Genomic DNA, 14976 nt, shown 5'->3' on the forward strand with positions numbered 1-14976 from the left:
TTTAATGAAGCTGCCTGTGAAAGCTGCCATGGGACAATTGCTGGCTAACCCTTGGGCTGGGAAATTTGTGTGCTCCAGAATCCACTTAGTGTAAGTATAAAAGAAAAGTTGATTCAGCTTTTGGGTGGCCTTGAGCAGTCACTTAAGAAGTGCCAGTGTCGATCTTTTGCTATAATTCCTTCCTGGGATTATGAGCATCGCTGGCTGGGTCAGCATTTGTTGCCCATCCCTAATTGCCCTTGAGAAGGTGGTGATGAGCCGCCTTCCTGAACCGCTGCAGCACATGTGGTGCAGGCTGCAACATTTAAATATTTGTCTTTCCTCTAGTTTTCTCCCAATGGTGCAGACTCCAGGCATATCTATGTCTCCCTGTTCCTCATCTAAATACTTCATGTGTGAACCCAGGATACGAAAGGGAGAAATTGATGAGGGCAAGTCCAGTTTTTGTATGGAAAACTAGCATAAAGATTGGGAGTGAGACATCAAACCCTGAAATTGGAAGCTCCCGTCATGCTAATTTTTCACCCAAAAACGACTTGCCTTCACCAATTTCTCCCTCATGGTATCCTAGGTTCACACACGGGGCAGAATTTTGCCCTCGCCGGGCGGGCTCGGTGGAGTTGGGCAGGAGCAGTCAGGAAGCCGACCGCGATTTCGCACTGGCGGGCCAGTTAAGACCCCCCCTGTGTGAAGCGTGTGCAGCAGTGCTGAGCGCTGCCTGTGTGTGTGTGGGGGGGGTGCGGAGAGGGGTGGGGGTAGAGGAGGGCAAGTGTAGACATTCATGGGTGTGCACAGGAAAAGTGCCCTGAGGCACAGAGCTGCCTCAGGGAAATGAAGATTTTTGAAAATAAAAAAGAAAGATTTTTAAAATGTTAACAACACGTCCCCTGGGGACATGTTAGAAATTATTTTGAAAAACTTTTGATTTTCTTTTAATGACAGATCGAAACCTCATCCCACCGGTGGATGACATTTCGCAAAAAAAACCCAAAGGCCGCTTGGGCCTTTTTGCCTGCCCGCCAACCGTAAGGTTGGATGGGCAGCGAAAAGTTTCATTTACTTAGATCTTTAATGGCCTTAATAGGCCTCTTAATTGTCAGCGGACACGCTGCTGACTCCTGTGCGCGCCTGCCGGCCGAAATTTCGCGTGAGTGCGCGATGACGTCGGGACCCTCGCCCGACATCATCGCGCATCATTTTACGCTCGGTCAGATCGGGCACCCGCCCACCCGACGAGCACAATATTCTGCCCATGAAGTATTTAGGTGAGGCACAGGGTGACAGGGGTACTGGCTGGAGTCCGCACCACTGCAGGAAAGACAAATATTTAATCAGTGGAGTCAGACCTCTGTCCACTGAAGTGAATGGGTGGAAATCGCAATCAAACACAAAAGCAGAGAAGTCCGGCTTTGAACTCACATCCTGAAAGATAAAAAAACAAAAAAATGTTAGAGAGATTTAGATACTTCAATATTTTAAGAATAGTAAAGTTATAGCCATAAGGCTTGGATGTTGAATTTAAAGCCCAGACAGGCCATTCACCCTCACAGGTCTATACTCCAATATTTATGCTCCAAACAAGCTCCCTCCCATCTTAATTCATCTAAATTGTTCAGCACTACGCCTATTCCCTTCTCCTTTATGTACTTATTTAGTTTCCCTTAACTGTAGCTAAGCTATTTGCCTCAGCTACTCTGTGTAATAAGGAGTTTCACATTCACCCCTTAAGGAACCTGGGCTACTCTCACTGTAGTAGCTTTTGAACAAAGTTCTTGTTTCTCATGGCGATTTCCAGATTCGCATTCTCTGTTACATTATAAGAAAGGAATAGCATCCACTTTATAAATAGCAGCCAGATTCAGGATCAGCTTTGTATAGATGCAAACCTGTGAAATCTTTCCAGGATCAGAAAACACTTCTGCACACACCTGAAAACTATGTGGAAAAGCAGTTTCTCAACAAGCACAAAATCTCAGCTCACTTACCATTGCAGTTGCAGCACCAGTAATTTATCACAGTGACTTTATGAGTGCAAAGGCCAGCATTACGCATTCAAATCTGTCCAAATACCCCAAACCTCATTTCATTTCACTGCTGTTTAAAAGTTCCTACCAGGTGCTATTTTCGATCACAATGTTGGGAAGGTTTTAGAATACAAGGTTGGTTACAAATCTAGATCGGAGACTGTCAGTAACAATGTGGGAGGTGGAAGTAGATTGTGAATGGGAAGCTGCAGACACAATCCTGTGAAATTTTAGATTGTTTTCGCTAAATGAATTGCGGTCTACCTGAAACAGTTTCCGTTTTATTTTTCTTCTCTGTGCAGTTGTTCCTTTGTTCAGGGGAAGATTGTGCACACAATGAAACAATTACTGTCCACTACAGACACGTGGCACTTGCCTTCCTAACTTGCTTCCTGTTTGCGACACACTTGCCCGAGCGCCTGGCTCCAGGCAGGTTCGACTATATCGGTAAGGAGTTGAGACGAGTTGGAATCTCTTGTACTGTAAGCTCAACATCATCCTTAACTTTCTGACCCTTTACGTTACTCACTCATTCCTGTGCCACCAACCCCAAGAGCCAGATACCATCCCATCGTCTGTCCAAAACTGACAGCCAGATGGGAGTAAGGAACCAGGTTTAAATGAAGCTAGAAGTCTGACGTTTGCAGGTTGACAATGAAAACCTTAATAACCTCAGTAAGTAATGGCCCCTGCATCACAACATTATTTCAGAACATGACTCTTGGAATCCAGTTTACAATTTAGAAATTCCTGGACTAGCTGATTCAAAGCCAGTTATGTGCCAACCCTATGCCAAGAAAGGATGGTAGAATCCACTATGGGAAGGTCATCCAATAGATGATGCAAGAGGACAGCTCTTGAATTTGCCCCTGTGCTGCATCTAGAGTCCAGTTGTTGATGTCCATTAACAGCTGTATTCTGTCACAATGTGGCATGATACATTGCAGCAGCACTGCTCTGTGCCGCCACAACAGATTGGCTGGGGCCTCAGATGAAAAGGGTGACTTACCATAGTAAATCACAAGTGATTTCCCATTCATTGACAATGGAGCTAAACTGTGGGCCTTGTAGCTGATATTTCCTGACAAGCCTCGAACTGCATCTGTGGTGTTTAAGACACCTGAGTTTGGGGCAATGTTATGTACCACCTGATAGGCCAATATCTTTCTTGAGACAAACGTAGAAATGCTGAACGGACTACCAAGGAACTCTCCCAATGGCATTCCGTCATCTTCTCTTTCCAAAGTATAAGAGAGGCAGAAGCAACAAAATGTTGTCCCATTTGCCAGTAGCTGTAAGTGGAAGGCAGAGATTCAGGAATGTGCAGTCTCTTGAGAATCCAGGAAGGTGCAAGTGGACTGCTGGTTGGGTCTATCAGCTGATGTGAACGCCATTGGTTTAAGGGGAAATGGGCAAAAGCCCAAATAAAAACATTTCAATCCAATTTTCTAAAACCATCCTGGGACTTTACACAAAAACGTCTATTTTTAGTAATTTTTCTGCAAAGACATAAGGTGACATATTTTTTCCAAAATTAGATCTAAACGCTTTTCCTTTTAGTTTATTTTACTATCCCTCTCTTTATTTTGCCAATTTCTCATTCCTCCTTTACTCCAAGGCGTTCCCTCTTTGTGGTTTTGGTTCCCTGACTGGTACTCGCTCTCTGACACATCATCCCAAATAACCATTATTCTCATCTGAACCCAAACAGTGAGTGTTAGTTGGGCATCAGTCAGCAACCGGAACAAACCCTATTGGGCCCCTTCCCCCAATCCCCAACAGGACACCAAGACCAACCTTAAGAAAAAAGAAGACATGCATTTATATAGCACCTTTCGCAACATAAGGGTGCTCCAAAGCTCTTTATTACCAATTAAGTACTTTTGAAGCAGAGTCACAGTTGGAATGTAGGAAGCGCAGTGGCCAATTTTTACACAGTAAGCTCCCACAAATAGAAATGTGAAAACAGCCAGATGATCTGTTTTAGAAATATGGATAAATGGATAAGCTCCCAGTTGTTTTTTTTTTAAATGTGGCCATTGTTTTGCCCAGGCCTTCAGGTGGGTGTTACATTCAGAAGAGGATAACCAGCAGAGAGGCCTGAAGTCAGCCCCTTGTCTCAGTTTGGAATATGATTCCCTACAGGCAAACTGCTCACAGGCCTCTGTCAATGCTGCTCTATATGCTAATACCCCAGAGAAGTGTTTGCACCTTAGGTCCACTTCTGCAGAGCAATGCTTAATTTCCACACAGCCCGTAACAGCAGAGTTGAGTTTGGAATCTCTCCATGTGGAGAATTGTGGGCTGTTCCCCCTTTATACCTTGAACTGTTCCATCAGCATCCAATAATTCCCAGGAGTCTCACAACTTCAACAGAGCACTTTCTATGTTGATATGAATCGTGGGAAGAGTGTGCCTCCATGGCAAGTGCCTATAACCAGTCACTAGGAGGTAATGTTCCTTCCCTTCAAGGTGGTAAGCTAAGAATTTATGAGAAATTAAGATCACAAACGCACTGCGATACATGCTGAGTTTTTCCAGGTAATTCTGTTTTTGTTTTGAATTTCATTGATAAGACTGGTTTAACATGCTTTTGGGTCTGTTGTTTAATGTTTGTATGTTTTATAACAGTTTTCTTTCTGAACGTATTCCTTTCAGGTAATAGTCACCAACTGTTTCACATCTGTGCAATCATAGGCACTCATTTTCAGATGGAAGCCATAATTATGGACATGTCATTGCGCCACTCTTGGCTCACACTTCATGCACCATTGCCTTCTTTCATGGGTACCATTGGTGCACTTGGTTTTGCCCTTATGTTGAACCTCGTCATCATAGCACTATTCTCCCTGGCACTGTACTGGACACCAAAGTTGCCCGAACTGAAATATGAACACTGGAACAAGAAATTCAAGATGGATTAGGATGGCGCACCTCACCTTGAAGCCGCTGAAGAAGAGGCCGAGATTTCCAAAGGAGCATGAGTACTTGGAATAACACTGTGACTTGGGAAGAAATGAAGTACATTCCTGTTGAAAATGGAAACATTTCCCAAATGATTGGCGATGCCTTTTAATGGGTGCATAGTAATCTTTAATATGCTTATGTCCGGTGCTGTGGATATTTATATTATGCCGTGCGTGCTTTTATTTAACATGGTTATAAAACTGCCCTTGGGGTAAGTGGAAGGTCGGTTCAGCTGCAGTGGCCTGTGTTTCATCTCTGATACTCAGGGAAGCCATTCCTTCAGTTAATGGGGGCTGGAGCTTCCTCACTTAGGAATGGAAAATATCATTGTGCCTTTCCTCTGGAGCAGGTTTGATTTCTGTGCTCTGAGAGGCCTGTTTTTCAGAATTTAAGGAAAAGGAACAGAAATGTTTTGAGATAGCTGGAGTAGTGGGGTGTTCCTGTCATTGGGGTGATTAAGGCTAATTATTAACTTAAATGCGAGGGGACCCAGTCATCATTGTTGAACTATGTCATAGCCAGGCTAGGGCTGTAATCCTAAAGTCCATTCTTCAAGAAGCTAAAATAATCTCAATATTGCCTTCACTTTTGGCTATAGGTCAGGCACTGCAACCAATCATAGGGTTAAAATATCCACTGGGATCCCCAGTATTCTACTGTAGCTTCAGCGGAGAGAACAGCAAGAGCCCAAGGGTGACATTTCTCTGGGAGCTCCACTGATCTTTCCCTGAACTTCCAGCAGCGGATTGGAAGGGCACCACAAGGAAATTCATCTCCCAAGACTAGGTTTTGGGAACAGGAGGTCCTGTAGGAATGGTGCTGCCAGTCAGAGATTTATTGTGAAATTGAGCTCCCGAATACATTGTCTGGGCTGAATTTTCACCCTGGGGTCCGGACACCCATAGCGGGAACATTTCCAGGTCCTGACCCCCGCCGGCTTGTTCCAGACATGCCCACCACTATTTTTGAAGGCTCAGCCAATTAAAGGCCAGTGGGCAGGCTCACCATCCAATTAGGGACAGGAGGCTGGAGGGCCAATGGGAGGCCTGCCAGCACTCACAGATCAGCAGCCCTGTCGGCCGAGGTGGCAGCTGCTGAATGGAAGACGGAGAGACTTTATTTATATATATTAAATAACCACAATGGCCTGGCTGTGATCTTGGAAGGCCACCCCCTCCAGAAGCTGTGGCCTGGTAGCTGCCAAGGGTCTGGGTGGGTGGGGTCTCTTATGGGATCAAACGTGCCCCCACCTTCCCCCACCCCGAGCTGAGACCACCACATTGACCTAAATGTGTTTCAGGCCGATGTGGGCTGCCCACATAGCGGCTGGAAATATTAGTTGGTGCAGGAACAAGGTCTTAATGGACCCTGTATTATTTAATTAACCTAAATTGGCTACCTGCTGCTAGCAGGAGGGTAGCTGTTCTGATCCCCAACCTGCTCCCCAAAATTGCCTCGGGGTCAGGATCCTGTTCCTGTACTGGTAAAACGGCTGCTGGCACCAACTTACAACGGGCACTCTTCTGTCTCCGATCCAGCCCAGGCCTTCTTTAAAAAAAAATCATCCCTTGTACACCTCTGTTCTTCTGTTTTTACTCAATCACCAAATTTTAAAATTAAATCTAGTAGCAAAGGTACATTGTTACCTGTGTTGTCAGTGTAAACCAAACTCAAGTCTGTACCAACAGTAAATACATTGTTAAGGCAAGAGGGGTGGGAGCTTTACAACACCGGCTTGCATTTATGTAACACCCCTAACATAATAAAGAGGTCAAAAGGCACTTCACAAGAGTGTAATTGGACAAGGTTTGATGCCGAGCCACATAAGGTGATATTAGAACAGACTACCAAAAGCTTAGTCAAAGATTTAAAGGGGTGTCTTACTGGAGGGAGAGAGCAAGTGAGAGGTGGGAACATTTAGGGTGGAATTTCAGAGGTTCATGCCTAGTTAGCGAAGGGAAGGCTACCATTAATGGAACACATCCTCGATTTTCATCGCAACAGGCAAGAATTAAAGGAGCACAGAGATCCTGGAGGATTGTAGGTTTGGAGGCGGCTCCAGAGATGGGGAGAGATGAGGGGGGGGGAGGCGAGGCCGTGGAAGAATCTGAAGGCAAGGATGTGAATTTTTACATAGAATTTTATTACTTCACTTTGCATCTAACCCTGTAGATTAATGTCTGAAGGTGGCCTCTTGAAAATTGGTTCAGGTACTTGTTTCCCTTCTTGGAATGGCCAGGAATAGATCTTTTATTTGGAAGTTACAGGAAAGCTTCTTGTTTGCTTCCTAACTTCCTAGAAAGCAGTGGGAGGGGATCTCTTTCGATTGCTATTTGTTAGCTGAACTGCAAACATTTCCTAAACATATCACGTTAAGGGAAATTATGTTCTAAAGAGAGAGGGTTCTGCGTGTTCTCAGATGAATGTTCCCCTTCCACCTTTCAAAATGTACCCAGTTTTCTTTTTCTAAGGCTGCCTCGATAATTGTAGATTGTAACTTCAGTTCGAAGTACATTGACTTCAGCAAATTAGCATCACTTCCTTGAAGTTTACAGACCAAGGTTCAAACTTCAATAAGTAAATTGGGTCTATATTCTCTGGAGTTTAGAAGAATTGAGAGGCAATCTCATTGAAAGCCTACAAAATTCTGAAAGGGTTTGATGTGGTAGATGCAGAGAGCTGGTCGGAGAATCTAAAACACGGGAGCCCAGTTTCAGGATAAGGGGCAGATCATTTAGGACTGAGATGAGGAGAAATTGCTTCACTAAGGGGGTTGGAATTCTCTACCACAGAAGGTTGTGGATGCTGCATTGTTGAATTTTTGGTCTCTTGGGAATTAAGGGATATGGGAAGTGGGTGGGGAAAATGGAGTTGAAGCCCAAGATCAGACATGGTCACATTGAATGACAGAGTGGACTCGATGGGCCATGTGGTCTACTCCTGCTCCTATTTCTTGCGTTCTTGTTCAGATATGCTGTTCATCCCAAACGTGCATCACAGTTTAGGAAGCCTTCAGACAGGATATCAAGAAGATTTACCAGAAATGGTACCAGGGATGAGTGACTTCCATTACCACAGAAACTGTGACAGATTTCCTTAGAGAAGAGAAGGTTACGGGGAACCAGAATACAAAAACTCAACAAGGGATGTCTTTTTTCAGTCCAGTGATTGTGATAGTGTGAAACTCTTTGAATAACTGCAGAATCAGCATCATATCAAATAAGAAAAAAGTGAGGTGGGGGAGGTGGTGGGCAAAACCTTCCAACCTGTTTCTATTGGAAGAAAGAAAGACTTGCGTTAATGTAGTGCTTTTCATGACCTCAGAAAGCCCTCGGAGCACTTTGGAGTGGAGTTACTGTTGTAATGTAGGGAATAGTAATGTAGTAACCATAATCAACAGAACAAAGTAAATAATTGGACTTGTAATTGTGTGAGAGTGTACGAGCACTTAACCTATTGTCCATTATTTTAACAGAGAATCTAGTCCATCTACTTTGAATGGGTTGCTTCTGTTAAAATAATGAACAAATAGATTTGACATAAACATGTTAAGTCTTCAGATACTGATATCACACGGTACAACTTTACTGAACTGGTGTTCACTTTACATTTGAGAGCTTTCTGGACCAAATAGAAAAGCAGACTATGACAGCTCCAAACTCAAATTATTGAGTCTGATTGGGAGATAGACCTTGAAATGAAATATATTATTAGGAACAAAGGCTAGAGTTTTCAGAGTTTGACAATGGGCCGAATCTGCCAAAGAGTGGAAACCACTGTCAGCTTGTCACTCAGCTCCTCTTTATTTACCCTAGTCTGGAGCTGCACATTTCTCACTCAGACTTTTGACCCAAGTGCCCTGAGAAATGTGCAGCTCAGCTGCTCCTGGAGTCCCTGCTGTGTGATTTAGCAGCGTCGAGGGAAGTGAAGCCACCTGCCCTTTTTATAGCATGAGCTGCCGTAAACTGAGAAGTTTAAAGTTCACATTCACAGCCACTTTGACAGGAGAGAAGGTAAGTGCATAAGGCAAGTGGTAGATTGGATGGGGGGGTGTGGTCGGATGGGGACTGCCAAACTGTCTCCCAGCGGATCTTCTGGGGTACCTCAGAGGTACCACCCCCACCAGGGGAACAGAAGATCTGGGCCATAGTATTTATGGCACAGAAACACTCCGGTTGACCCAACTGCTCCATGCTGGTGTTTATGCTTCACATAAACCTCCTCCCAACCTTCTTTATCGAATCTCATCAACCTTTCACTCTGTTTCTTTCTCCCTCAGATATTTATCCAGCTTCCCTTTAAATGCATCAGTTCTATTTGCTTCAACTACTCCGTGTAGTGTTTGCTAAGCTGTGTGATATTAACATCTGAAGTTTTAACATGTTTATGCCAAATTGCTTTGTTATTTCAAAGTGAGAAGAAGGTTATGTGAAGGATGCCAATCTTTTTTCACAGCCCATTGATTTGCAGTATGTTTAGTACAAATTAAATTGGCTCAGAATCTGTGCCAGTCTTGTTTGAATGTGGGAACAAGCTCTACATATCTATTTTTTTTAAAAATCTTGAAGTTTGTGCTTTCAATTCCTTGATGTTAAGTCCATTTCTAAAGGTTAAAGCACCCATCCACTCTTCAATGATTCCCTTTTTAGTTAATATAGTTGCAGTACTGGTACAATTTTGAAAGAGATTCCTGGATATCCTTGCATAAGTAAGCGATATGTTACCTAAAGTCATTTTGCGATTTTGCAGATGTTCATCATTTGATGGGATGAGGCAGAGTTGATAGAAATGGACTGTTTACAATGATCGAGGGGTCCAGAATGAGAGGACATAGATGTAAGATTAAGTGGAAGAAATGTGGGATAAGCGAGCAGGGAAAATATTTTTTATGCATTTTTTTGCACTAAGTTGTGGAATGTACTATTGATTGAAGCAGAGACTGTGCCAACATGTAAGACTAGATCCAATAGGACTTTGAAGGCAATGGGATAAAGGATATGGGAACTGAGTTGGCTAAAGCTGCTTGGGCTGAATGGACTGTTTGTATGTTATAAGTCTTTGTAACCTTGATCTCAATGTCATGTTTCTGAAGTCTACACCATGTTTTCTGCCACAATTATACCTCTTTGGCACTGGGACCCTACCTGATGCCTCAATTGCCCAAAAATGTGAAGGTGGGGGTGCCTGGAATGTTTTTTGTGCCCAGTAGCTTCCTCTCCCTTCCCTCAATCTCAACTTTCCTCTCCCCAGTGTCCCATGGGATTTGAGCAGATAAATTTGATTAGTGAACAAAAGGATTGTTTTATTGTGAGGCCCAGATGATGGTTGGAAGTCACAGCACAGGACAACCAACAAGGTTAAAATGACTAGGCTGCCTTGTACGTGGCTTATATCCAATTATATGGCTCCATCCAATGGTCAGTTCCACTGACTGCTGTGTATATCAGGCAGGGCATGTAACAGGAGGCAGATATGATAGTGCCTAGGATTGTGCTAGCATTCAAGACAGATTTCTAACCCAGGTTCCTTAAATAGAAAGTGTTGCATTCCCCTGCATGGACCTCATAGAAATCCATAGCAAGAAGGAGGCCATTCAGCCCCTCGTGTCTGTGCCAGCCAAATAATTGTTAGCCACCCTAATCCCAGCGTTCAGCTCTCAGTCTATAGTCCTGTTGGTTACAGCACTTCAAACCTATATCCAAGTAATTTTAAATGTGATTAGGGTTTCTGCCTCTACCGCCCTTTCTTGCAGTGAGTTCCGGACCCCACCCTCCACCACTCTCTGAGTGAAAAAAAAATTCTGCTTAACTTCCCTCTAATCCTTCTACCAGTAACTCTGAATCCATGCCTCCAGGTTATAGAATCATAGAATCCTAAATTATGTTGACAGTTAACAACCATTTTGGTGAACACAAAATCTGCATAAAAATAATACAACAAAAGCACATTTGCCCTTAAACTAAATGAAAAGAATACAGCTATTAATATACCTTAGAGAGCTGCACAATGTTGCCTTTTATAAAGAACCTGGTGCTCTTTTGTAGAAATGATGGGATACAATTACAAGGGGTGTTTAAATGTAATTATGGCTAAAGCACTATCGATTAATCATGAGAACTGTAACTGGTTTACCAACAGGTATTGATAGCTTTTGAAGTAACCATTTTTTTTCATTTGTAATACAGAAAATAGATTAAAATGCCTTTGAGTGCTTCCTCAGTTCTGTAATTTCGGGAGAAGTGCCTGCAGATATCCCAGTTTACATGAGCCTAAAAACTTCTGAGTCAATTGCTTTTAGTTAATTAACCTTTACTCTGCTGAACAAACAGAAACTAAAGCTCAAAGCTTAGCCGAGCAATATTGTTAGAAAGTGTTTTATGGGTTGAAGAGTCATTGAACAGTAGCTGGAGCTATTGTGAGGGGAGGGAGAGTAGAGGTTGGGGGCAGGAAATGTTTTAGTGTCTAATGACAATGCTGTTGCAGAATCAGGAGCACATCGACACAGATACGACAGCACTCTATAAATTGGTCTCAAAACCTATTGGGCTTTGTACAGAACATGGGATAACTCCAGTTCTGTACAAACCGTAAATCTTTGCCAGCTGGCCTGGGGAAGTTGGAAAATGACCCATAGTTTTAATCAAAGCAGAATGTTGACACTCATGCACAGTGGCCAAGCTCTGGCCCTTGCGTACTTGTAAAGGCCTATATTTATTTATTTAGTGCTTTACCCTGTCTCATTTATGTAGGCAAATGCAGGAGCAGTTTTGCACGCAGCAAGATCCCACAATCATCAGTAAGATGTGTCACTAGCCTATTTTAAATGTGTTGAGGGAGAGGAATGTTGGTCAGGCCATTGGGAGGATTACCTCCTCTTCTTTACACACAGGCATGAGATCTTTAATGTCCACCAGGACCAGCTGGACAGGGCCTCAGTTTAAAATCTCACCCTTGGGGTGACTCCTCAGGCAATATAGCATTCCTTCTGCACTGGAGCATCAAACTAGATACGTGCTCAACTGCTTGAGTGGAACTAGAAGCCACAACTTGCTGACTCTGAAACGTTACCAACTACGGTTGCCAACTGCAGTTGGACATTTTCCTGGAGGTTTCAAAATCCCCCTCCCTGTCAAACAGCCTTTTTCTCCCATTTCTAACAAGTGAAAGTGTTCAAAACAAATGTAGAAAAAGGCTGCACTTTTTTTTTTGATTTCCCCTATGATTTTCCTTCAGGGGTGTTGCTTGAAGCAGCGTTCGTGAGATTAACCTTTTATTTCTCGAAACTCATGGACAATTCTAGGAGGTTGGCAATCCTACTAATGGAGATGAGTTTGCACACTTTATTCACACTGGGGAGAGTTCAACATAGAACCAGCAACTTAACTCAGGTTTGCTGGCTGCGTGTCACACCCTGAAAGTTACCAGTCCGAGTACTGGAGCATCCTTAGCTGCACTAATATCAAAGTACAGTCTCTGTGAATGCTCCAAATTTATACAGAACAAAAGACGAAATCCTGATATTGTTTCTTTGCTTGTTGTTAAACAGGTTGCTGCAGTTGATCTGATGTTTTCAATGGTTTTGCTTTAAATCCAGGTTATTAGCACTAGCACTGTGAAGGGACACACACCTTTGGATTTTATTTGGGTCATGCCTTTTCATAAAGATGAAATAGGTTTATGAATTTTCTGTTAAGTTTGCAGTCTCTTGTTACATAAAATGCAGTGTGACACTACATGCCTCCAAAGCTCAAGGCCATAAATAAAAGATAGTCACCAATAATTCCATTAGGGAATTCAGGAGGAATTTCTTTATGCAGAGAGTGGTGAGAATGTGGAACTCACTACCTCAAGAAGTAGTTCATATGGTTAGCATAGATACATTCAATGGAAAACTAGATCGCTTTTATATAGTGCCTTTTACAACCTCAGGATGGCCCAATGTGCTTTACAGCCAATGAAGTACTTTTGAAATGTAATTACTGTTGCAATATAGGAAATGCAGCAGCCAATTTGTACATAAAAAACTCCCATGTTTTATTGATGTTGATTGAGAGATAAATATTGATCAGACAGCGGGGAGAACACCCATGTTCTTCTTCAAAATGGTGCCGTGGGACCTCTTACATTTGCCCTTCATTAAATATCTCATCTGAAAGGCAGCCCCACTGACAATGCAGCAGGCCTTCAACACTGCAGTGAAATGTAAGTGTTCAGTTCTCTAGAATAGGGCTTCAACCCACGATCTTCTGGCTCAGAAGTTAAGGTACCACCCACAAAGGCAAAGTGACAATTGCACAGAGAGTGTATGAAGATGTAAGATTTTTTAATATATTAGCAAATATATATATATATATAGGCAGACAATGTACAATGTAATCACTGTAGGGTAAAAGTTGTGCAAATCTGTGGCAGTACACTAGTGGTTTTCTGATAAGATTGAGGACCCATAGGTGACTGGTTTCTGAAAGTGCACAGTCTAAATTAGTTCAGAAGTAATAAGAATTTTTTTTATTCTTTTCATTCTGTATTTGTAAAATTTTAATATTTAAACTTTGATTAAGCATTTGTTTCTGCAGTTGGGGGAGCTTGTAATGAACTCTAAATATATACAATCTGAAAATATAGGGACAAAAGTCTTTAACCCAACTTTGCAGATCATTTAGGCACCTCCGTTGCCTTTGTTTTTGGAAAATTGCATCTTAAATGTGTGGAGCAAGGAGAATGTATTGTGAAACATGATAACCATCTCCTACTTGGTTACTGTGAAGGGCAAAATCACAGAACTTCTAAATCGACAGGGGTCAGCACTAAGTTGGCAGTCTCACTCAGAGAGGCTAAAAGGTCAACTGATGCTATAAATGGAAACATATTGCAATGGTAAAATTTGATGCATCTTTCTGAGATTGGCAAAGAGTAAATAGGAGGGGATTTACTTTACATCTTTCCCCCAAGTGATGCTTGATTTGGGATTGATGCATGCCGGTACCATGTATCCAACATGAAAACCCTTCCACTGCGCAACATTACGACCCCAGATCTCAGTCAGCACCAAGTATAATGAATAAACCAGTTTAAATAGAAGAGCTACTGTGAACTCTTGCACACTGTGAAACAACACCATAGGGCACATAGAACCCAGTGAGATGCAACTTGTACCACTGGTGTGTTGCAGTTTTGCTTTGCATCAACACTACGAATTTGTAGTGTAACTCTAGAATTGTGATGAAGCGGATTGAAATTTCTTCTTTTGATGAGTCTTGTGTCATTTTACTTCAAAGTCAGAATGGCCTTCGATTCACAGCACAAACGTAGCGTTGGTGTAAAGCCGTCTTGTGGTAAAGTGCAGCCTCAGGCTTGCAAATAACTTAGAGAAATGGGGGATGTAGCCCCTGTATTCCGTTAATCGGTCAGAACTTTGTTCAAAGCTGCTTCAGCCCAGCTTAGAGCTGTTGTGTATTTTTGATACATCTGAAATACATAGTTTAGTATTTATGTGGAATGTGCTTCAAACTGTTTCTGTTCTCACTTGGAGCTGCAATTGAGATAACTGCACTAAAATTGCAACCATGTTGTGATTCCCTTGGCTACTCAAATGCCATTAAATATTGAGAATTCTACATTTGCGACAGCAACTTGATTAAGATTTTCTATTTTTGTTACATTGTTCATAACTAACATCAAATGTACAGCGTTTGTGGGAAAGTAAAATAAACTTATTTAAATATGAATGAAACATCATTCTTTGTGGATGTGCTCACTGCCTGATGTTTAATGTCCACTTTACCAACTGCATTCAATTTAATTTTGCATCATCGGTGAAAGGTTTGCCGCTTTGTTCAACTCTTAATCTCCAGTGTGCTAATTACGAACCACTCTAATATCTCTGACCTCTTCTGGACCCTCTGTGAAAGATTACGTGGGTCTAGTATCTCTGATAATCCAGCATGTGTGACTAACTCTTTCATAAAATGACAATTAGATTGAC

At 42.4% G+C, this 14976-nt stretch overlaps 1 protein-coding gene across 4 annotated transcripts in view; it reads left to right on the forward strand.

Moving 5' to 3' along the window:
* LOC121269892 (membrane progestin receptor gamma-B-like) overlaps positions 1-14719 on the forward strand; it is a 112510-nt gene extending 97791 nt beyond the window's left edge. For all 4 annotated transcript variants that reach the window (XM_041174988.1, XM_041174987.1, XM_041174990.1 and 1 more), the window contains exons 7-8: positions 2327-2471; positions 4683-14719. In XM_041174988.1, coding sequence (XP_041030922.1) covers positions 2327-2471; positions 4683-4948 — 411 coding nt within the window. In that variant the 3' untranslated portion in view covers positions 4949-14719. The remainder of the gene's footprint in view (positions 1-2326; positions 2472-4682) is intronic.
* Positions 14720-14976: the final 257 nt, after the last annotated feature.

Source organism: Carcharodon carcharias, chromosome 26 (assembly GCF_017639515.1).
Source record: "Carcharodon carcharias isolate sCarCar2 chromosome 26, sCarCar2.pri, whole genome shotgun sequence".
Lineage (NCBI taxonomy): Eukaryota > Metazoa > Chordata > Chondrichthyes > Lamniformes > Lamnidae > Carcharodon > Carcharodon carcharias.